At 29.3% G+C, this 25,100-nt stretch overlaps 4 protein-coding genes across 4 annotated transcripts; 1 reads left to right on the top strand and 3 right to left on the bottom strand.

Annotated features, from left to right (window-relative positions):
• Positions 1-850: 850 nt before the first annotated feature.
• On the bottom strand, positions 851-2,232 carry Bm3409 (Uncharacterized protein; the record flags this gene model as incomplete). Its single annotated transcript, XM_001898373.1, has 3 exons — positions 851-1,036; positions 1,437-1,528; positions 1,968-2,232. The coding sequence occupies 3 exons, from the start codon at positions 2,230-2,232 to the stop codon at positions 851-853; spliced, it is 543 nt and encodes a 180-aa protein (XP_001898408.1).
• Positions 2,233-8,649: 6,417 nt separating this feature from the next.
• Positions 8,650-13,262, bottom strand: Bm11020 (Uncharacterized protein; the record flags this gene model as incomplete). The annotated part of the gene is made up of 10 exons (XM_043075630.1): positions 8,650-8,756; positions 9,073-9,158; positions 9,259-9,295; positions 9,369-9,410; positions 9,851-9,957; positions 10,362-10,467; positions 11,551-11,722; positions 12,072-12,229; positions 12,669-12,744; positions 13,260-13,262. The coding sequence occupies 10 exons, from the start codon at positions 13,260-13,262 to the stop codon at positions 8,650-8,652; spliced, it is 894 nt and encodes a 297-aa protein (XP_042931564.1).
• Positions 13,263-16,050: 2,788 nt separating this feature from the next.
• On the top strand, positions 16,051-21,981 carry Bm5177 (BSD domain containing protein; the record flags this gene model as incomplete). Its single annotated transcript, XM_043075629.1, has 14 exons — positions 16,051-16,148; positions 16,272-16,456; positions 16,774-16,877; positions 17,096-17,173; positions 17,296-17,451; positions 17,741-17,876; positions 17,949-18,101; positions 18,251-18,327; positions 18,418-18,579; positions 18,902-19,123; positions 19,277-19,477; positions 19,576-19,656; positions 20,543-20,613; positions 21,879-21,981. The coding sequence occupies 14 exons, from the start codon at positions 16,051-16,053 to the stop codon at positions 21,979-21,981; spliced, it is 1,827 nt and encodes a 608-aa protein (XP_042931563.1).
• Positions 21,982-23,512: 1,531 nt separating this feature from the next.
• On the bottom strand, positions 23,513-24,333 carry Bma-crb-3 (crumbs homolog 3, putative; the record flags this gene model as incomplete). Its single annotated transcript, XM_043075628.1, has 2 exons — positions 23,513-23,671; positions 24,217-24,333. 2 exons carry the CDS (start codon positions 24,331-24,333, stop codon positions 23,513-23,515), a joined length of 276 nt encoding a protein of 91 aa, XP_042931562.1.
• Between the last annotated feature and the right edge of the window lie 767 nt (positions 24,334-25,100).

Genomic DNA, 25,100 nt, shown 5'->3' with positions numbered 1-25,100 from the left:
GTTAGCAGTTGTTCCATTTTTTAAATTCAGATTTCAGCTCTATATTTATATATTTGTTGCATACCATGGAGAAATGAATAGTTTTTGAGAATCTTAAGTTTTTTAAATTCTTGGAAAAACTAATTCCAGAAATCCAAATATCAGTCGCTTCAGTCAATAAGCAATTTTCGATATTTCTTTTATGTTTTTATGTCATAATAATTGTGTTGAATACTTATCTTTACATTCCATTTTAATATTACATTTTACTCCCACATGTAATAAATTTGTTTTAATAGCATTTAACAGTTTTATTGTAACTGGTGTTCGTTGGAGAATGATGGAATGAAGGTCAGAAATCCCATTTCTTACCAAAATAAGCTCTACTGTTTTTCTTTAAAAATGATAGAAAAGAATGTAGCAGAAAATTCTATGATTTAGATTAATAGAAAATTCTATTAAATTATATAAAATTTAATGGTTGATACCTGCATTAGTTAATTGATAAGATGTGATTAGGGAAGAGAACTGAGTGGTGGAAGTAATGAGAAAAATTGACACATACAAACAAATGTACACAGATATGGCATCATCGTAAACAAACTAGTTGAGGCATATTTTTGTAAAATGAAAATAAAAACAAATATTTACATGGAAAAGCCAGTTTTTAGACCATTTTATCAAATACCTAGAAAATTCAAACAAATTAACACTGGCTTACCAAAAAAAAAAAAAAAAAAAAAAAACGGTTAAAATTTGGATAGAATTTATAATGAGCTTTCATAAAGTAAGCTGATTAAAAAGTTCCTGCACTTTTTTGGAATATCTTCGAATGAAATTTCCTTTTGTATGGTTCGCAACAGCAAAGCTATCAGAAGAAGAATCGTTTCTTAACGGACAATAACATATTACATTTAGGACAATAATGGCATACATCTTTACAGGAATCAATTAGAAATGGTACAAATGCTATTGGAAAAAATAAAATAAGGATAATAAATACAAGTAACCATGTGAGACGACCCGATTTATGGCTTTGCTTGGTACGTATTCGACACTGTAATTGAACTTTACAATTCATAGCTTTGAACAAACACTAATGAAACTGTTACCATTTGTACTTAATAAAGTAAGAAATAGAAACCAATATAAAGTAATTTGAAAAAAATTCAAATTTGAAAAATTTGAAAAAAATTCTAAAAATTCAAAATAAATTTCCTAAATTGAAGTTAAACTGTATCAGGTTTAGTTCTGAATTGTCAGTTTATCAGCTAAAGGTAATGATATATAAGTTAACTCAGTGTTTTCAGAGATTATCTTATGGACAATGAATCATATCATCTTGACATTGTTTTTAGTTTCCTTAGTTTTGAAATGCAAATTTAAAAAAATGATATTTAATCAACTTTGAATTTAGTCTAAATGTACTAAAAATAAAAATCCTTTCAAGCCAATACCTGACACCTGGGACAAAATTCGTCATGTGGCTCCGCAGTTATTGCCTTCTTAACAGTATAATTGGCGATCGCAAATGCTGCATTACTTGGTCCTGAAAAAATTTACTTCATCAATAAAATTCTAATGACTTAATTGAAGCACTATGTCTATTTCTCTTATTTATTAGTGAACTCTCCGCATCAAATTCTCTTCCATAATTCTTCTTGCCCAACAAAAAAAGTCTCATGTCACGGAATATATTCTCTATATATTCATATATAAATTATCCTTGAAAATCAATCAAACAACACTACAGTGAGGTGATTGAATTCATACTAAATTTGCCTTAACCAATTACATGATATTGCAAAAAGCTAAACTAGTTTAAGTTGTTTTTCTTGAAATTCAAAAGAAGTATATTATGAGAATTTCACCCTTCAAAATGGAACACTTTTAAAATTTATAGTAAGAAAATGAGTTTTTTAATTATCTCTCAACAATCTTACAGATCTGTGTTATTTTTGAAATTTCTATAATTTGAACTGACTTACCGGAAGCTGGATTGATACCTTCTGAAGTGTTAATAGGAGCTGAAACCAGCCGTGGATGAACAACAGAGGTAATGGATCCGTTAGAAAACGGTGTACATGGAAGATGAAGCGCATTACAAGTCATTTCTTCTTTTGCTTTGATTTCGTTTGCATTTAAATCGTCCAGTCTTACATTAATCATCTTCGAATAGGGTGGTGGTGGTCTTTCGGGGCTATACGGAGGTGGAGGTGTGCTTTTCCGCACCGGTCTTTCAGTTTCACCCATCCACTGCTGTCAAGAAGCACTCTGAAAATGAATTTAACTGTTGCATATAATTCTTTTTCATTACAAATTATGAAAAATCGCAATCATTGGTTATCCTAAATATGTGTAAGATATCAAGATTAAGCATATGAAAATGGCGAGAAGAGCATTCCGCATCAAGCAACTAAAAACTAATCTCGAAAATTTGATTTATCACTGACGGTAAATGTTGCATTACTCAACTGACAAATTATACTGACATTATTACTATAGTAAAATTAAAAAATACTAATTCAATTCAAATGTGATATTGTCTATGACTGTTATTTTTTTCTCAACAATCCGTAGTGTAAAAAGATATTTTACACCGCAAAAGAAAGGATGTAAAAGCATATTTTCTACAAAATACTGAAAACTCATATATTCGGTCACTTATATCTTTTCATAAATATTAACATAGAAATACAAAAACAAACTATAAAAATCGACCAAATCTATCTAGAAAAGACGTTCATCTAAAGTGACTTGATATCGCTCTCATAGAATATTTCATTTCCTTGGATTATCACATCGAGAATTCTATAAGATTCTTGAAGTTTTCCTCAAAAAATGCTAATCATTATGTTATAAATGAAATTAATTATTTGAAAAGTTTTCAAATAGAAAGCACATTAATCTTGTTAACTTTTATTCCTTTGCTTACTATGCTCAATTAAATGATACTTACCAACCCTCAAGTTATGATCATGCCCGAACTGTAATGTACTAAGATTCTCGATTTGGTAATCCAAGAAAATGAAATATTATATTTTACAATAACAGTAATAGATAGGAATGAAACACTGCATTGGATATCTAACTTTTCCACTTTTAATTTGCGAAGGAAATACGAAAAACCGATTAATGGTCAAAAAGAGCAAATATTGAATTCTGATTCCTATTTTGTCATTTCCACTAATGATGAATGTCTAATATTAATAGAATATGAGAAGGCACCAAATAGATTTTCTTAAGAACAATCCCGTCTCTTTCCTAGGTAAGTTTACTTACTAGGCCGTTCATTAATAGCATATATATCTATCCTCCCATCATATGTCTAAAATGATCATTCTACTGCTTATACCATCATTGTTTGCTTATATTATCAACCTTTTTACACCTGTCGTAATGCAAGTGTTCAAATTTCAAAGAGAAAAGAAAGTGCATAACATTTTTTACTTGTACAGTCTGATATAAGTTTCCTAATGTATATGCTTGATATATGTGTATTATCTAACCTTACTTAACATATCATTTTCATTGGACAAAGTAATTGCTAATTTTTGCAAAAAAAGCAACTATTCCCAACCATTATAAAATGTTTCCTTGATGAGTATAATTAATTAGGTAATGGGAACAATAGTCTGATCAGCTGATGAATTAAAGAAAAGTTGATCATTCACTACCGATATTAGTAATCTTGGAAGAAAAAGATGTACCAAATAATAACTAACAATCAAATCGTTGATGGAAAACAAATCAATTCCCGCTGATGTTCATTTTGGTAAACAATGTTATGATTTAAAGGACCGAACTTCACTTTACATTTCATTTGCAGCATACACAGGTATGGGCAAAAATTTTTTCTATGAATTCTGTTGTGTGCACAATGGTGAGTGATGTACGTCGCGAAAAGTTTGTAAATAAAAACAGAATCCATTTTAGGTCAAGTGAAGCAAGTTCTTTTTAAAAATCATGTTTGAAATATCAGTCCAACAAACAATTCGAGTTTTAAAGTTCAGCTTCAGGACTTATATATATATGCATGCTAGCATCCTTAAATAAATTAAAGTCGAAATTATAGAAATTTTTAAAAAGAATTTGAAAATTTTTTAATTTCAAATTAGTTCAAGCATGAAACGTCTTCCGAGATATTTCTTTTCACTGCTCAATGAATCTGACAGAAATTTCTGACGGAACAGTTGAAGGGTAGTTTATTTATCAAAATGTTAACTTTAAATACTCATATAATCAAATATAAGTGGATTGATCTGTTGGAAACTTGCAAGCAAAAAGAGAGACAGTTAAGGGGAACACATACGAAAAACTGTTACGAAGGGTATTGCTGATACCCTTACAATCGTTGTGTCTTGTTGTCGTCTGTAGTGATGATGCTTTATGCTGAAATGCTGTTGCTAGGCGGTACTTGCTGCAGTTGAATGCAGAGAAAAGCGCAGAAGGTATCAGTCTAAGATGCTTTTGCGCTGAGTAATTTACGAACTAACAAAAATACACCAATCTGTGAACAAAAACCCACGAAAGTTCTCTTTTTCTACTTTTTGTTAAATTTGTTTTCTTTACTTTCTTCAGTATTTTTCAGTATCTGTGATTACGAAATTATTCATTCAATTCAGATTAATATTACAATATAATTCAATAGCATTGATTTGAGAAGTAGAATATTTTAATTGGATTAAAATTCGAACAAAAAAAGAACAAAGAACAAATCACAAATAGAAAAATAAAGGATTGTATTTTGAATTATTGACGGAAATAATTTAGATTTCACCCATCCTTCCTGATAATTTTTGAAAAATAATAAAAGATACAATAATTCTTCATTCGTGTGATATTTATTCCTTTGTTCTACGTGATATGCTTAGTATTTACAGCAGAAAGGATAAATTACAGTTGAAAAAAAATGAAATTTAACTCATGATAGACTGGAGAAAACTGAAATTTGATCATCTCAAACAAAAGAATATGCACAAACCGGATGAGAAGAATGAAATCAATGTCGCGAATATTTGAAAATTCGGAAATGCGGAAATCCCCGTAACTAATTTGACCTATCACTAAAGTCGATCAAATCATATTATCTCTTCTTTCTTGTCATCATCCTCTTGGAATATTTTTAGTTCCATAAAATGAAACGGCATGGTGCAGTAGAGCGGAAGAACAACAGGAGGTAAAGATGGAAATAAGATCACAACCATACGAAAAGATCAAACAGAGTAGGAACGGAAAGTGGCTAGGAGAGAAGTGGAAGTGCAGCATCCGCCAAAACGACCCAAATTCAGAGGTGTTCTCCCGAAGGATGAGGAGCGCAATCATAACTACAATGCGGTGATGTGCAAGTACAGCAGTGCACTATTCAAGAGTCATTCCTTCAACCATGTATGTTATTGAACTTTTTCTTGTTGCATCAAATTTAATTAACTACCCGAAAACTACTAGTTTATTATCTAATTAAATAACCACCAAAATTAAAAATAGCTTCATATTTGAGTTTTGTGAATTAATCGGCACAACTTGGAATATCAGCTTGGGATGAAATTAGTTTAGGTTCAAGTTGAAAATTTCCTCGATCGGAATAACTTCTGATTACCTTACAAAGTCAGCAGAAATATGAAGAGTTTCAAAATCGCATAATTTCGAATAAGCAAGCAAGAACTGCTGAAAGTTGGCAAAAATTTCCACAGTCATTTTAGTATTAAAAAGCTACTTATGAAAGCAGTTTAAACTTAATAAGCAGCAGTGTAGAATTCTTGTTTGATTATAAAACTTCAAATATCAATACAAATGGCATGATTAATCGGTTTATGAAAGTTTTTCGCCTACATCAAGAAATAAACAAATACGAAAAGGAGAAGGAAAAGAGAATAATAAATTGGATGGGAAGATGGTTTCTCTAAATGAATAACTCTTATTTTGTAAAGTGCTCTTTGTGAACAATTATCAAAATTTCTAATTTTCAGTAGCTACCAAAATTTGTAAAGTGGACGTTAACTTTTTCATTCAAAATTTTATTATAGTATTCATAAATAATTTATTGTTGATATATATTACAAATTTATCATGCACATAGTTACTTCCTTATTGAAAAAGAAAAGGAAAGATAAAGTCGGCGAAGTTAATTGATGTCAACGAAATTCTCAATTAGCAATCACATATGATTATTCTTTGATATCGCTGTAAACATACCATGCAAATGATGCAAATAAAAGGGTCCATAGAATTTATGATAGTAAAAATGCAATTTGCAAAAGTGACTTGAAATAAATATTGTGCAGAAGTAACGGGTATAAAAGATGCAATTTAGTTAGTCATGATTATGACCGCAAATTTGGATTGAGCCACAGATGGATAGAAACAGACAGGCATAAGCAAACCATTAGATATGTCATTGTTGTATAGAGAAATACACTTCATCGCATATATCAGCTTGGTCAGGTGCTAATTCTATCTATTTGAGCCAATGTTATTAAAAATCATGAATTGATATAATTACCATAAATTCTAGGAACACTACTAGTAGTAACAAACATAAAATAAAGAAATTTTGGGATGAAGCCATTTATAAACTATATTTGGATGAAAATGATCTTTTTTTTTTTGGAAAAAAATTTAATTTAGGAATCAGAAAATACTCACTTCAATAAAATTTGCATTAAATTGGAAAAAAACAAAACAGCAAAGATGAAATGTTAGTTCTAATAAGAAAATGATAAAGTAAAGCATATAACGTAAAACCAAAATTTTCTAAAAGTTGTCTGCAAAATTTCGGCGGGCGAAAGAAATTTTCACCAGTAGAAATTTTAAAATGACAGGTGTTTGTAGCAGCATTGAGAGACAGATATGGACAAAAATTTTTCTAGTTTTCTTGAAATAAAAAAAAAAAAGTCTTTATTTCTGAATAGTTTGCAGGACGACATACATCTAATCTAGAGTACCATCGAACCAATTTATTTATCAAGTTAGCTGTAATTCGAATTACTTTCCTTTGAACACATACATCTAATCTAGAGTACCATCGAACCAATTTATTTATCAAGTTAGCTGTAATTCGAATTACTTTCCTTTGAACATCTCTCCATACCGCTAATAAACAATATGAGAGATGGTTGAAGTTTTTAACTGACAACGACGTCTCAAAATTCCCATAATTCATCTAAGAACTACATACAAAATTTAATTAATCTGGTAAGTAAATACAGCAGCAAAATGGAAACAAAAAGAGCATTTGAATGTGACAAGGAAGAAAATAACAGAATGAGTGTGGATGATTAATAGCAATCGGAGAGTCTGCAAAGTGTCATTTTCTATAATCAATATAAATAAATGCAAATATTACCATACATACATCAATCAGTACCCATTGCATTGATAATGAGTATCTATGAATATTATGAATTTTAATCTGACTCAGTTCTACAGCAATCTGATCAATGAGTTGAACGAAACAATGATTACATAGAAATGGTATATTGTTAATGTGACAGGATTTGAAATGAATTGTTGATTTAATCAAATTTGATTTCATTGAAACCTTTAAAAATTCTATTGATTTTTAGTAAATGGAATCATAACAGTCACTTTCTTGTCATTTCCACTTCCAGTAGTGTTTGACAGTTTAATTGATTAATGCTACTGTATTAATGCTGTTTTCTGCTCTTTTTTTTTTCTTGATTGTTAGAAAAAATACAAAATTTGAAAATTTGCAAAAAGTCAATCTTCATAAAAAACTTGGTTATCAAAACAAATTTTTTGCTTTTTAATGCATTTAATTCATTTTTTTGACCCATCTTCATTGATAAGCTTCATGCTAATATCAGCTGTTACTGCCACCTGCAAATAATATGAATTGCTAATATCAAATGGTTTTACCATATCTATCATTAATAAATGTCCATCAGATAAATTGCACTTTCTCGAAAATTCACTCAAGAATAAAATAAGCAAGCATGAGTTTAGATTTTTTGTGTGCCAGAAGTTGTCAATGATTCGCAGCAATGAAACAGACGCTTAGAAAAAAGTTATTAAATGATATAAACTACATTTAATCCATGTTTGTGGATAAGAAAATGGTAATTTTATTTGTATCATTTCCAGATTCTTCATTGGCCATCTGCAAAATATAAGAGAACAAAGAAAAAAAGTGATGAAAGCTAATTATTGATGCACAAATAATCTTTTTAGCAAAAGGAAAAACTAGCCATCAGTTACCAATCATTACATTTTATATTGTCATGTGCACATAACATTTCGAAGAATTCATTATTCCGTAGAACTCACTGGCAGTGCCTTTGGCGAAATCATCTCTGTGCTAAAATCTAATTGGGTGCTTTCATCTGATGTATGAAAAATACACCTTAGAGATTCAAATGATTTTAAGTGGCTCTGGCCCTGGTTTTTTCACTGTCCTAAAATATAACTTATCAAATTTAGTTTTAAATTTTGACTTAGAATGTTCGAACTTATTGAAACCTTCTGAGGTAAAATTGAAAATCTTGCTTAAAAAATTTCTTGAAAAACACTTATACATTCCTCTAATATTTGTTATTTGCCATAACTTTCGTAACTTTTCCTTATCTTCATTTGATTTCAAAAAAGATACACATTCCTTTTGACCATAATTAAATTAAACAACATAACTATTTTGCAATCATACAAATATCTTTATAAAAAGGACATGATTTCTGGCAATTTTAGTGATAGCTTGCTCCAGATGTTGGCTGATTTGAGGCAGCAGATGTCATCTGGATATTCATGTGAGCGCAACAAGCCTAAAAAATAAGGTCTCTTTTGAAATAAATGGTGATTTCAGAGATCAAGAAAAAAAAAAAAAACATTCGGTAGAAAGAAAAACTTCATGTAAATAGCAATTACGAAACAAAAGGATAAAATAAGAATAGAATTTCAAAGGGGTAAAATAAGCAGAATGAAAATATACCAGTCCTGATAATGATGAAGCAGAAATTACGCTATAAATTGAAGCACTATTGTAGGGCTTTCTAAGAGTAAAAAATGTTTAAAAGCACTTATTTCTTACAGAATTAAAGAGCGATTCTAAAATGATTTGTACAATTAATACAAAAATACCATTTTTAGGTGAAGCAGCAATGTTCACTAGTGAAGCTTTACAAACAGCAGTGGGTGGATTACTTTCATGAATGCCTTTATCTGAGCTAAAACAAAATCAGTTTCGTATGTATTGCTTGATTACTCTGAATACTAAGTTAATAGCACATTCAGAAGAAACGTAAAGTAAAACAGAAAAGAAGCAACCTGGAATCATGGTTCACAGGCAGATATGGTGAATGATCTGCAATATCATTCAGAATAATATCGTTAGTGATAGCTTTTTTGATGTTATTACAATTTCGTGGAATACTTACCATCTGATTCGCTACCACCACCAATTGATGTGTCACTTAATCCTGCAAATTAACGAGATATCAAATGAGATTTTAAGGTTTGAAATTTAGGACTCATAAAATTCATAGAAAAACAAAATCACATTACAAAACAATTATTTTTGTCACATTATTTGATTTCTACAAGCACAAATTTGGTGAATGAAATAGGATAGCAATGAAAACGGTGTGCAGTTGTTGTAAAATAATAGCTGTATTTTATACCAGCTTCTTTATAAAATTATAATGAAAATGAAAGGAAGATAAAAACTGCTTCTGTAGATTGCTTTTTCTAATAATACAAGCCTCAAAATCTAAGGCTTGCATTATTAGTATTGTTGTTAATGCCAACATCGTCGTCTCATTATAATATACCTTTAAATCCAAACCTGACTGTTTTTCTATTACTAAACAGTTCTCAGATCTTAAAATGCAGTAGATTTATGGGAACAAACATCTCTAACCGGATTTTGGAGGGGAATTATCATTTCGCCTATCGCTTTTCAAATTTGCTTGTTGTGGTGCTGTGACTTTTAACTGTTCTGGTAGCTTCCATGATGGTGGAAAATAACTAAAAATTTAGATGTAAGGAAATTAAATATGGACATTTCACCAAATTCGGTTTAATTACTCAATTTCGTCATTTCTTATATGTTGAAGGTAAAGAGATGGGTGATGACAAAAATCTACATAATTTGATAATTAAAAGTACTTATATATAAGCTGCACTACAATTGCTTTCCTTCGATGAATTTAGATGTGAAACTATGAATTTAAGTGCTTTCTTCCATTGAAATAGCATACCATCACTGACCAGAATTTGAAACAATGTTTAAAAGATTTGATAAATATATCATAGCTTTACTCATGAGCATTTTAAACAATGAAATAGCTGGGGTCATATCGATGAGAAGAAAAAATTTCATGAGTTAGACACTTTTGATATGATATCATTTTGGAACTGAAAAGTTTAACCTGGAAAATAAGGATCCCGGATAGCTTTCACAAATACCAGTGCTATAATCACGCATTTCATGCCATGCGTATGATTTGTCCAGAAAAATAGAGAAATTTAAACATTCTGAATTTTTTTTATGTCCTCATTTATAATTGTAAATATTTATATAGAAAAGCAAAATCTGAGTTTAATATGTATAATTTCTGAAGAATACATAATGAATTATCATACATATTATAGTTCATTTAAAATTCCAGAATTAGGCTATAACTGAAACCTTTAATTTCGTCACTGCTAATAAATCTAAAATAGTTTCGATGGTTAATAATCCTTCACCATAATCAACTAATTGTTTGAAGTTGCAAATATTAGTTTCAGCTGATTTCATGTCTTTCTTGTTGTGGTGACCATTAGAGGTTGCAGTTAATATCTGATAAGTATATATTTCCAGTAATGCTATGCTGCATTTTCATTATAGTCACTTTACGGTAATTCTGCATATATGAAATAGTTTGAATGGAAATAATTTTTCGCCTTCTCATTCATTGATATGTATCATTTCTCTTTTAAGAGTTAAAGCTAAAATCAAATTAGAAATGTCCAAGTTTTGAAAAGTCGAGAAGTAAAGTAAGTATAAATGGAGTGAGAACAGAAAACATTCCGGTAAGGCAAGAAACAGTAAGGGATTTTATTAATAATTTTATAATGTTTTCATCTATTACTTTATTTGGCTCTTTGCTACTTTTCCTGCATCTTAATTCGATCAAATCAATTATTTTATAATCGCGTCTTTTGTTAGTATTGTCCTATTATATCGTTTTGCAAGTTGAATGACAAAATTTCTGGATTGCTTTTGTTTTCCTTGTCTTTCTCATAGTACTGGTAGCTTCCGGTACCAAAGCTAACGGTATTTTATAATAAATTACTAAAAAAAATACTAAAATGAGATCAATTTTCTTTATGCAATCTGCAATTTTGCGATGGTCCAAATCTTGTGTTCATTTACATTTCATTAAAAATATTAAAAGCACATTCTTCTGTTCATTTATCTAAATGCATTCAAATCTTACTGTCTCTTCTAAGAAGTATTTTTGGAAATCTGCAGAAGTGAAAGATATAAACAAACTATTTTATGTAATAACTGTTTTTTTTTTTTTTTTTTTTAAAAAAAAGGAAAACAATTTTAAATAATAAAATATAAAATACCGCTACTGACATTGACATTATCACTATCATAAATTCTAGTTTCTTCGTGCATAATGTTCATAGCGATATTTTTATCTTCCAGTGTTATCTTCATCATTCTAGTCAGGAGTAAATATCCATCACAAGCATATAAAGTTAACTTACATTTTGGTCGATGATATTTTTTATCACTCTTCAAAATATTTGACATAATGTTAAACTTTAATGTTAAACGTTTCTATTTCTCATCATATGTTAGCATAGAATAATTGATTACTTAACTAAAAAGTTTTATTTGATAAAACTTCATTATATGAGATTCAAAATAAGCTTATTCTATTTACTTAAAATATTCAATACAAATTTGTTTTCATTTATTTGCTTACCTTTTTTCACTTCATTTTATTTATGCACCCAGCACTTTATCACTCTATTTATGCACCCAGCAATCACTCTCAGTATTGTAATTTAAAGAAAATAATTATTTGAAATAAATATTTCTCCATGTCAACTTCAATTAAATAAATCAACCACTAACTCACTTCAGCTGGCTGCAAATGCATTCTTTTTGGTTGCAGTAACGTAAGATCACGTTTTTGAATTTTTCCATCATTCCCCAGGAGCTCAATTTTGTGTTCCAAATACGTTTCACCTTTACGTGTTTGATTCACGCGCATCACTGTATGAACTCGTATGGGCTCTGCAGAAAATAGACCTCATTTTCATTATTAACTAAATTATTTACTGCTTTAAATCGTAGAATAAGCCATTCTTTATAAAACTGTTTCTAGTTGTAAATTACGGTAATTATCAGTAAGATATGAGAATTTTATTTGTAAATTTTTATGGAGTTAACATTTAGATAAGTAATAACTTATTTGTAATCAACTGGATAATGACAGATGGAGTGTTAAAAAAAAAGTTATTAATTGCATCAATGTAGAGCAAACGAGAGATCAACTCAAAAAATGCACAAATTTTTTTAATCTTATAATTACTGATTATTATAAATACTTATTATCTTATAATTACTTATTATTTATTCTCAAATAGATTTGTTATACTAATAATGCCAAGAAAAATTATTCAAATGCTTCTACAGAGATTAACAAGGAATACACTTGCTCTTTCCATTTTACCTTTCATATTCGACAATATACTTTCTTTTGCGTCGGTGATTTTCGGCAGTTTTGGCAATGCATTTTGTTGCTTAGCCTTCAATGACTCATTCGCAATTATATGAATGGATGGATAGTCAATTAATTAATTATCTACTGGGTTGAAAAAGACAGATAAGAAACAAAATCGGCTAATTAAATTCTGCATTCAACTGAATTTGTCGTATAAATTAAAAATTCTCATAAAATTTGCATCATATGTTATTGAAAACAGTATTGGGATTGCTTATTAACTCATTAACTATTCACGCATTTCAAGCGTCGGCGACAACAAATCATTTTTTACGAGAATGAAAATAATAATAGAAGCAATTTTCATTGTATATAACTAATTATTTTGCGTCATTTTTCTAGAACAAAGTTATAATTCTATTGATTTTTACAGAAGTATTTAAGTTATTCAAAAGAAATTACTACTCCAAATTTCAAAGTAAAGAAAAACAAATGTACACTTCAATAATACAAATATGATAAAAAAAATCCTATTCACTGTTTTTTAAAAAACCTATTGACCGCATAAATGATCTTTTAAATTGGTTTTTAAGAACAAACCATTAATTTTCTGTGCGAATCCACTGTTAATGAGTTCCTAAGATGTGATCAAACAGCAAAATCTGAAATTAAACTAAAAATTTTCTGTAATTTTGGGAGAAGAAAAAAGTTTGAAAGGAACACACCTTTTATAAGAAATAATATTAAGGAACTCACAATCTTTCGACTGTTCAACCTGAAATAACGAGAACGACCGACACTGATCCAAATACTTTTAAAAGTTACTCAATATAATTTCGATTTATTGCCCTAAATTTTCTAGAGTTCTTTTATATCACTCTTGACAATGAAATCGAAAAATTAAGAGAATCTAAATTCAAAACTGCAAATTTTTTTTTGAAAAATTAAATTTCTAATCAAAAAAAAAAAAAAAAAAAAAGAAAAGGGAATATTCATTGCTATCTTCTGATGATGAATTTGTCTTTCCGATAATTTCTTATTTTTTTCTATAGCTGAAAAAAATCTATTTGAGCAATATCAAAGTAAATTGATTTTGAATAGTATTTTTAATCCCTGCATTGTCAAAACAAAACAAAGTAATAAAATTACTTCGTCTTGTTTTGAAATTTAGAGGCCTAATATGAAGTCAAATTTTTAATTCCATGAAGAAAAAGAGAATAGTCTCATTTTTGAAGAGATAAACACGATATGCATGCACTGTTCGAGATCATTCGAGGTCTCTTCATTCAGATTCTGCTATGTTTTCCATATAAGAAGTACATTATCTGAAGGCTACAGGATAAAATAATGTCAAAAATTTACGATGTAACATTAATACTCGGTGTCAAATTAATGAGTCAAATTGTATATCAGTTAATTTTAAGCAAATCTTAATTAATTATTAAAAATGTTGTAAAAGAATTTTATGATAATGATATGAATGCAGGCTGGTAGGTAAAAATATACTCCATAGACTGAAAATTATCGCAAAACTTATTAATAAATTAAAAGAAGAAGTTAAAAAAAAAAGAAGAATGTAAATCAAACATGAACGGTATTTCCTGACTTAATGGCAAATAATGGAAAATAGTATAACATTTCCTCAGATGCATCCATTTCTATTGCTGATATTTGATTACATTTAAGTAGTTTTATCATTGCCTCAATGTTATCTGCTGAATTTTCCACCTGTACGACAATTAAATAAGCCAATAGTATGCAACAAAATTAAAGGTAGTTTTCCTCTTTTTTCTTGGACAAATGGTTTTTTTTTTTTTTGATAGCGCTTCTATTTGTTTCCAATTATCATTCCAAACTTTACGGAAAATTATTATCCAGAATTAGTTTAATGGTTAATATTTTCTCCTCTACTTCAGATCTCCTCATATTAATTAGAACTTCTATTAGTTTTATCAACAAGTCTAAGCAATCATAATTAATCAGTGATAGAAGCTAATAAAAAAAAAAAAAAAAAAAAAAGACTAATGGCATCCCATGTCATACATTGATCAAACGATGTGATAATGTTACGTACGTAAAGAAGCACAACAAAGAGATCACGCAAAAATTTTCTAATGAAGATGTAATATATTAAGCATTTAAGATTCATACAAGACAGTGAGCTGAGAATATTGTATCCTTAACAAATGCGCTCTTATTGGATTCATCGGATAGCTTATGAGCTCTTTTAGTTTATTGTTTTCTGGAAGACATTATTTGTTTGAATCTCCTCTCTTTTGTCAAAAACCTGGAATTCTAGAAGTGTAAAGCTAACTTTAACAGTTATTAACATTTCAAAAAAAAAGAAAGTAATTTTTAATGGAATGAAAGATATGAAGCAACTAAACCAAGCCTTATTATTCACAAATAATTACTTTTTTTACTCATAATTCTTGTTTTTAATTTCAGTGATAAAATAAAAGGGAATTAAACTAGACGGGAAAGAAAAGATGTAGATTTAAAATACTAATTTGAAATTTTAAAAAAATCCTGAAAAAGATGTATGACTGGTGAACACTTTTAAAGGAATTGTATTGATACCTTTCAGTGTAAGAGAGAATCAACAGGATCTGTCGACAGTTATCGTCCTTCTCTCCTCAATAAAGTTTGTGAATTAGACTGCTTATTAAAATATCTTTTTTAAAAATTAACTTTGTGATATGTAGAAATTTCGACTTTTTGGAGTACGGTTTTTTTTTTTTTTTTTTTAAATTAGAAATTATAACTAAAATTTATTAATCGTAACCATGATCTAATCTAGCATCCCATACACAAGTTAAATTTTGAATGTGCTAAATAGAAAAACAAATTAAATATTTCGAAGAATCAATATTAAACAACAAGCTCTGCAAAAATTGCCAATTTCAATCTGCCAATTAATTTACCAACAATTAATTTAAGTGATGAAATACCAACGAATTAAGCAAATAAAACGACCATTCTCAGTCTGTGTAAATATACAAAATGGAAATCAAGTTAATCCATCTTAATTTATCATGGGCAAAACCTGAAATGTTACCAAATAATTACCACAATGAGAAATTAGTTTAAATTTTGGTGTGAAAACAGTGAACTGGGAGGTTAAATTTTTCACAGCGTCTCAATGCTGCAAAGAATCATTGTCATTGCGATATTTCAGCGTGTCTCTTGATGTCTGGTAGCGTATTATTTCGCATACTTTGTCATGCTGTGTCCTGTTTGTTTCACAGTCTTTTTTATCCGATCTTTTACTCTCACTCTCGTTCTGTCTCTCTCTTTTTGAGTTGTTTCCCTTGTAGTATTTTTTTTTCGCCACTTTTACAATTTAATTGTTTTGGTTTTCTATTAATCCGTGATTCTTTGTACTTCCTTGATGTCTATCAACTTCCTTCTTACAGTAGTTCCTCCGCTGCCTTTTATTTCGTGGTGTTTCTCTTGCCTAATTCCAGATCTTCAATTCTTCCTACGTAGGTTAGTATTTTCTGCTCACACTTGCAACATGTTATTCACTATCTCATGCGCTATGTATTTTGTTACGTTCGTAAAATCATACTCTTATAAACTTGTGAGAATTTCATTGTGCAATGATTTCAGGATATCAGACAGGATATCAGCCATGTCTAACAAAGATTTACTGTTGCGTGTCGAACATGTGAAATATCGTATGCCAGGTGCTTCTAAATCACCTATTGGTACCTTTTATGTTTATGAAGATCGGGTTGAATGGTTGGATAACGCTTCGGATGAAAAACTTGTCGTCCTTTTCAGCGATATTAGAGGTAGGAATTTCACTGGAGATGCGTTATTGAAGTACTTCGAATAGCTAAGAAAGTTAGCTGATAGATCAAATCAGAAGGAATAAGTTACGGGATTTAAATAATTTGCTACTTTAAAGGATTAAAAATTTTAGTGTTTTTTCTTTAGTTTTCCCTTTTTTACTCAAGCAAAGAGCGTAATTTTGTTCTGGAAATTTTCGAAATTGAATTTGAAATACAAGGTATGCTTTTTTATGTAGACTATGCATTTTCCTTGTTATTTATCAACACCTCAGTATTTCATCCTTTTCATTGTTTACGAAATGCTTTCTGGATTCCAGGACAACGGATATCGCCACCAAATAAAACAAAAACACAGCTCCAGATATGTAAGCATAATGAAGAACAAGCAACATTTGTTTTCGTTAATCCACTTGGGAAGGAAGCAAGTTTTGATTTGTTATTATTCATGGTAGACTTGGAATTCGAATTAACAGCTACTGTGTATGAACATCTATGGTTTCATGATTCTGTCTCTTTAAAATGTATTCATCAGCACGTTATTAGTCTATTAGTTGTTTGTTTAATCTGTCAGATTCATGAGACTTTTTTGTATGAGGGTTTTCCATATTACATGTGAAAAGAGTATCATGTATTCTTCAGATGCATGTTAAAGATCGCGATTTGGTAAAAGAAATGTTGCAACAGGCTCTTATACATCATAGACAAATTGTTAGTCAGGTAAATATGCTGTGGTTTACTTTAAATCATAGACTTTCTTTTAGAAATTCCTAATATCCGATTAAACAACAGCCGGAAGCTTTTTGACTGATTAACTCGATGCTCATCATATTTACTTTTAGAATGTTACACAATCGTTAAAGTACAATAAAACGAAAGAGCTAGAAGCAAAGAAGAAGATTTTAGAACGCAACAAACATTTGCAAGAAATATACAAACATTTGGTTGCGTCGAAACTGATATCTGCTCAAGATTTTTGGAGCGAATATTATCAAAACGTTAGTTTGGAACGAAATTTTACTAAAAGTCAAATTCTGTCGTTATGTTGTTGTGTTTCCATTTGTGACCCGTCTAATTTAATTAGCTTTGTCTAATTTAACTTACCTTCTTGCATTGAATATATAAATTTACCATTATATTCTTGTACTAAATCTACATTGAAAAAAATCCTGTTCTTAAAACATAGCTTTTTTGTTATTCTTAGAAAAGCAATGGATTTTTCAATAGCTATTCATTTATTATAATTTGGTGAATGGATTACCATCCCCCAAGCTATGCTTAATTCAGAAGGATGTAGACGGTGGCAAATTGGGTGTTTCAAGTGGCTTTCTGAGCAGCATTGCACAGTCTGAAGGCACGAATGGAGTCAAGTTAAATCTCAATATCGATACAATCCAGAGTATATTCCGAACTTACCCTGCAGGTTTTTCTAGCTCTATTAAGTATTTAATTTCATTTGTTTTTAATGAAGCAAGTAATTCATATTCTATTTCAGTAGAAAGGAAGCATCTAGAACTAGTACCACACGAAATGACAGAGCAAGAATTTTGGGCCAGATTTTTTCAATCGCATTACTTTCATCGTGAACGTGAGGTAGCTTCTAGTCAGTCCGATCCATTTGCGGATTGTATTAAAGCTGATAATACAGGTAATGTTTGGTATTTATTTATTATGCTCACTTTATGATTGGCAATTATCAGAGGTCTAAAATGTCGAAATTATCAAAAAAAAATTTGCCCTCTACGTCGTCCTTTTTTTCATTATAGAAATGACATGGATCATGTTGAATTATTCCAGAAATGCGTAAACTACTGGATACGAAGATTGCTCATAAAACTCTCGATTTTTCGTATATCCACGATGATTCTTTAATTGTAGGTTATGGTTTTCAGTTCTCACTGCCACAAATATTCAAACATCTCTTAATAAAATTTTTTTATGTTTTGCATAAACTAAACTTTTAGAACAGTATATCATCGTTATCGCAACATGTTTCATCACCAAAAGATATTTTAATGAAAAGATTCAATTATCATTCCGAGCGGGTTCTACTTACCACTGCCGAAAATGAAATACCAACTGTTGCCGATTTGGAAGGACAAACGAGTGAAGAATGTATGACGGAAGTATGATTTCTTTTAAGAATGAGAGAAATGATTTTTCAAGAATTGATTCAAACCATTTTGAGTTTTGAGAGTAGTATATTGTTTAATTATCTGGTAAAGCCCAGTTGCTCTGATCATTATGCAGTTGTGCGATTCTGTTTTTTTACCGAAATGGATAATTGAGATTCCAGCAACCAAACTCTGTCTGCTGTTACTGATTTAAATCGTTTGATCGTCGTGAACTGAAATGTACTGAGCGCTTCAGCGTTACTTAATCACTGTCAATCCGAATGATATAAAGTTTCTTTGACTTCCATCCTCTTTTAAATCTTCTTCTATTTAGACGAGTAAATCGAAATCTGGAGACGAGGATGATAATGAAATAGTATTAGAAAGTGAGGAGTTAAGGATAGACAAACATGAGGAAGAGTTAGATCTTATTTCATTCGCAGTGAGTGGTGCAGTCAAGCCAACAAAACTTTATACCGATGAACAGGCACAGGCTTATCGAGATGTTGTGCTAAGGGTATGCGAAACTATGCCAGAGGATGAGGATTATGATGACGTAAGTTGTAAAAATCGGTTTGGGGCTATTCAGAAAAACAAAAATTTCTAATTGTTGATATTCTGATTTTTTCGCATTTATTGAAGGCGTTGATTTCATACTTTTTCATTAGTCTTTTTCAGTTTAGTTTTCATTTGCAGAAAATAATTGCAGGATTTGAAGGACGATTCGGATAGTGATTATGAAGATCTCTTAAGAATGGCCAGTGTTGTTACAGAAACACCAGCTAAAAACATTACAGAATTGACCGCAACAGATTTAGTTGACTTACAAGCAATCCATGATTCTGTTGCTGAGCTACTGAAGCATTTTTGGATGTGCTTTCCACCGACGAATCCTGACATGGATGAAAAAGTTAGCTTATTTTGCAGGATTGTTTCCGTTCACTTTTTGAAGTATTTACTTGTCATAGTCAGAAACCATTATTTTATTAGTGTTTGAATATGTTTCAGTTAAAACGAATGAATGTAACTTTGCGGAATTTTGAAGAAAATAAAATTGCTTCAGCTGAGGAACGGTTCGGTGAAAAAAATGTGAGCGAACTATGATTTTTAATATCAAAATTCATTAGTGAAATTTTAGAGATATACGACTACGTACTCACTAATGATTTGTTTTTCAAATTATAGTTTTTTCTCAATATATTCAGGCAGTGACATTGTAAATTTTCTCTTGAAGATAAATGCTTGGCTATATCCAGATAAATTGTACCTTACGAAACTTCTCGAACTGAATGCATTAATCTTTTTTGCATTATGGTAGTTGACTGTATTGGCTCAGAAATCCATTTGAAAGGCCCATTTTGCCGACGTCCGTATTTTTTCGAATTAACTGTTCTAATCGTATATTGGAGACAATTTATTCAGTAAACTATAATAATTTAATCATTAATAAAATCCCCGCAAAACATTAAAAAGTGTAAACACACTACCGTTCTTAGAATAATAAAATGAGGTATTAATTCTTTTTATTTCAATATTGTTTTAATAAGCTCTAGTGTTTTTTTTTTTTTTTTTAGTATGGGATAATTCTGTGGTTATGATGTAATGCAGGGATATTAATAAATTAAGTTATGCGAAGTTAATTAAATAAGACGACTCCTAAATGGTAACAAATAATACAATTGGTTCTCCAGTAGTACTTCGTTTTAAACTGAAAATTTTATAATATTCGTTTCAGAAAATTTAAGCTAATAGTTTCAAAACAACCAAACGATTGTACAATTCTTACAAATGCTTATTGTATTTTAAAATCTTTGTTTCATTCGTTTTATCTTTTAAATTTGGCTAATTACAAACTTTCGAATTACACTTCATTTATTTTATGCAAAATGCAGTTATTGTATTTATTTAGAGTGCTGGATAGCTAAGCGATATCTTCGTTGCAATTTACCGTATTTTTTAGCTGTTTTGTTTTCAGATTGCACGTTGTCGACAAATGCTCAGTTTTGCGTATACGCGTTATGACGCGTATTTACAAAAAAAGAAGAAGTAGGTTTTTTTGTTCGATCCATTTTTGTTTCTGACGAATGAAGATAGTAGGAAAAGATTGGTCGTGTTCTTTAGTAGCATCGAATTATTACTCTGGGCTGAAAAAAAGTTATTAAAACTTACCCTCTCGGAATCCATTTCGTAACTATATAACATTTTCTCAGTTTTCCTCCTCTGAGTAACAATATTTTCAGATAGAAATAATATGACGAATATCTTCATGGAAATAGCCACTTCTAGCTGATTTTTCTTACTCGAAATAAATCATAATTACTTTATAAGAAATATCCTGGTCCAACATTTTTCTGAAACTTATAATGACGCGTGGTTGTTGATGAATCAAAATAATTAGAAGACATTTATAAAAAGTGAGGAAAGTGCTTGTCCCATAGACAGATTTATTTTGCGAGATGTATTTGACTTGTTTATATATAGAGTAATGCTTGACATTTATCTAATTTTATGTTAATGTATCATAGCACTGCATTTCAAGACGGGTATTTATTTATGTTCATCATTGTTTTGATGTCATTTAAGGATTAATTTCTTTATTGTTGGAGTAAGAATTTTTATTTAAGTGGCAAATACTAGTCGTTTTGAGCTGTTCCATTTTATATTTTTCACTAAATGAGAATTCATTGTTGTTGTTTTTTTTTTTTTTTTTTTTTAATTCATATTAAATCGTGTGGTTTTCAGTGAGTTTTGAAACCTTCGCTTTTAAAATTTGAAGATTGATGAAGTCCAATTTTGATAGCTTGTTTTGATGAGGAACTGGAATGGGTTAACGTCAGTCGTATGCGAGTTTGTTTTCGAAATCATCTAACTAAATGGGAAGGCATTGCTGTTTGCGGACCAACTTCATACTCATAAATTTCATTTTTATTGTGAGGATTCTGAAAAAAAAAAAAAAAAAAGGAAAAAAAAAAAAAAAAAAACAGAAAAGCTTAATACATAAAAGCTTTTAACAATACGCTAATATCTCATGTCCCAATAATTATAATTAAGAATAATTCAACATATTAGTTGTTTTATAATTGTTGACAAATTTATTATTTAGTTAGGCATATGTTTTTTGGAGCTTGTTATTGTTGAATTAAGCATATATTTTTAAAATCTTACTAAAAATGGTGACTTACATCTATTGCATCTTAAAGTTCATTTCGTTGCAGTTATTTGCACAGTAAAATATCGTAACACTTCTTCAGATTAACAATGCGATTAAGTAATACTAATTAAATTATAGTTTTTTACTGTGATTATTGCAGGATTAATCATGAAATAGATGATGAAACTACGGAAACAATATACGGTGGTCATTCCAGTATTCATTCCAATAAAAGGAAAACAAAAAAGTTAAAAATGTTGTAAGCAGACAGAGATTAATCTAACTTGCGAAGATTTTAAGTTTCACTGCCTGTACCTTCTCTTCATCAATAAATATGTTCAACCTTTATTCTACTTTTCATTCGAATATTAACAGTAATTAGCATCAATTAATAGATTTTGACTCGTCCAGCGAGCGTTGTGATGAATACATACCAGTTCACAAACCATAAAATTTTAAATATCAGGTAAAAATTAGGATTAAAAAATGTTCTCTATGTTTGCGGGTTTCATTAAAGATATTAAAGTTTGGAACATTTTCAAATGGTTTTTCTCATTTTTTATTCCAGATTTTAAAGATAAATTTAATGGTAAAGGATCGGAAATGTGTCCAATTTATGAAATTACAAAAATTATATTCTCAAATAAGTGATAGCCCATAGTTGCTGGGAATGAATCGATAACTTTCTAAGATATACAAAATTAGCTTTTTTGAATGAATTGCAGTAATTCAAGAGTATGAGAGTTGTAAATGGAATGTGAAAAGTAAATTAAATCAAACCAAATGGTTATGTGACTGTAAATAATTAATATTACAAATAATTGTTAGATTTAATTTCAAATGAACACTTAAGCTACGTTCATTTCTATAAATAGATATCCGAAAGGTGTTAAAAATTTTAGAAGGAAAATAAGAATGTAAGGAAAGTAATCTCAGATTATCGAAAAAAAAAAATTGAGTTTTGTAAATGATTCAATAATTTTCTGAATAAAAATGATTAAAAGCTTTGTTAAACAAAAAAGAAAGCAAGATTGACTTTTCAATTGATCCTTTAATTGAAAGGATTGTAACTGGAAATGTTAAAGGTTATTTAAATTCTTAATTTCATAGTTTTTGAGATCTTAGATCATATCCAATATTTTAATACTTTTTTTTGTACTTTCCTTTTTGTTAGATAAAACAGAGAAAAGAAACTTATTACTTAAGCAAATTTCTTACAGAAACAGCATAACAATCATTATTATATTTGAAACAGAAGAAATATGTAAGAAATAGTTTTGAAAAGGTCTGAAGCAATGCTTGAAATATTTCGAACATAAAAAAAAATTATTCATTTTGTACTATAAAGTACAATAAAAGAAGAATTTTATTTAGACCAACGTTTAGCAAAAAAAAAAAAAAAACATGTCTGACATCATCTTTTATTTAAAATTGTAATAAAATTTTGATTTGAAATATGATTTTTTCTTTTTTGAAATTTTGCTTTCAAAAGATGAAGAAAAGGTTGTATTCGATGAATGACTCAAATCTTTTCGTTTAATTAACATCATTTAACAATTATTATTCAATTATATTATATCCTTTTCATAATGGTAAGTTATTTGTTATCAATAATCTATTGAACTTTAAAATATTTTAAATTTTACAGTGTGAATTTTTTCAATTTTATAGTTTCCTGCAGAAAAATGCTGAAAGTTTTGTTATTGCAATCAATTATTGATAAAATGCGCATTATTCATCATTGTAAAAATAAGACTACGAAAGTTTGCATATAATTTTTATACAATATTGAAATTAAATAAGTCCTTCGATACTGGGAGGCTGTAAATAAGGCAAATTTTTAGCATGTTGATATTCCTCAAACTGTGGCCGATATTCGCCATGACTGCGACGTCGTTCTTTCAATTTACGATAGCCAATATAGCCAGCAATAATGAGACTAATAAGTATAACCTGAAAAGTTATCAAATTTTACGATAATTCTTAATTTTACTTATCTGATGAATCTATTTCTCGTCGATTCATAGAAAATTTTCAAGCACCAAAATATTTATGTTTTACTATCTCCTATAAGTCGCATTCCATTATTCGTTAATTTCTGAAAAAAGTATAAGATGACAAATGTCCAAATTTCAAAATTCAAAAGAAATTTGTCATGACAAATTACAAATTTCCTTTGAATTGATGCTTCATACTACTGCTTTTACTGGTCACTACAGTAAATTTTGCTTTAAGTGTCCGTCTGATATATGATTTACCTTATTTTTGTAACAAGGTAATTTCTCCATCATATTACGACAAAATTTGAAAAGCAATTAAGCATTAACTGCCCTGAATTTGTATTCTTAAAATATTTTTCAAACTTCTTTTTTAGCCTACATCTTTCGTCCTTTCTCTTAATTGAAAGTAATAATGATAATTATGATCAAGTGAAAATTTAGAAATTTTACCACCAAAAAATCAATCTGTTCATTTCAAATCAAAAAAAGAATACTTACCAGTAAAATAACCACAATGGTACCTGTTTTATCACCATTCCAATCATCATCAGATGCTTCAGTTGTACTTGTTAAAATAGTCGTTGTGGATACTGTAGCGCTATTTACTTCAGACATTCCCAATAATGCAATTAGCACTAGCACAGCTAGCTGTAGTAGAAGATAAAGTAACGATAATAATTTATGACAGTAGCGATATGAAAATTGAGCAGCATTCGGACAGCAATAAGGTGCTGTCAATAATTTCCGGAATAATTTCTGGAATCAAATATTTTTTTTTTAAATTTTTTAAATCCTTTAACATTTGTATATTGTACACAACATAAGTACAAACAGTACTTTGCATTTCTTTTTTTTAAATTCATGCATAAATACGCACAATTTCAAATACAGTTTTTTTTTTTTTTTTTTTAAAACGAATGGTCGAATAATATTTTTTTCAACAGTACCGTTTTCTTCAGCAAATCTCAACAAAAGATAGTTTACTTTTGTTTCATTACATGTCATCAATAATCATCAGGAAAAATCACAATAGTTTATTTTGCAAAAGTTTGTAAACAAAAAAAAAAAAATTACAACAATGAAAAATCCTATTAATTATCAATGATTTCACTAAACAAATTTCGTTTTCCAATCTGTTGAAGTATTCTTTCAAGAATAAATTAAAGCAATAATTGTTTCAGTATTAATATTTGGAATCTATTTTTAATGGATGTTTGCAGAACCGACAATTCACGTTTTACTCATTGATTTCAACACTTTACATAATTTCACAAACAAATTTGTAGATATTAAATCTTTTTTTTCTACCAAACAAGTATAATTTCAAGAAAGATCATGAGTGATAAAGTTTGAAATGATTCTTTTTGTTATTACAACTCTTG

The sequence above is a fragment of the Brugia malayi genome (genome assembly GCF_000002995.4).
Source record: "Brugia malayi strain FR3 genome assembly, contig: Bm_v4_ChrX_scaffold_001, whole genome shotgun sequence".
Lineage (NCBI taxonomy): Eukaryota > Metazoa > Nematoda > Chromadorea > Rhabditida > Onchocercidae > Brugia > Brugia malayi.
The sequence above is the reverse complement of the archived record's forward strand: the minus strand, read 5'-3'. Positions and strand labels throughout refer to the sequence as shown.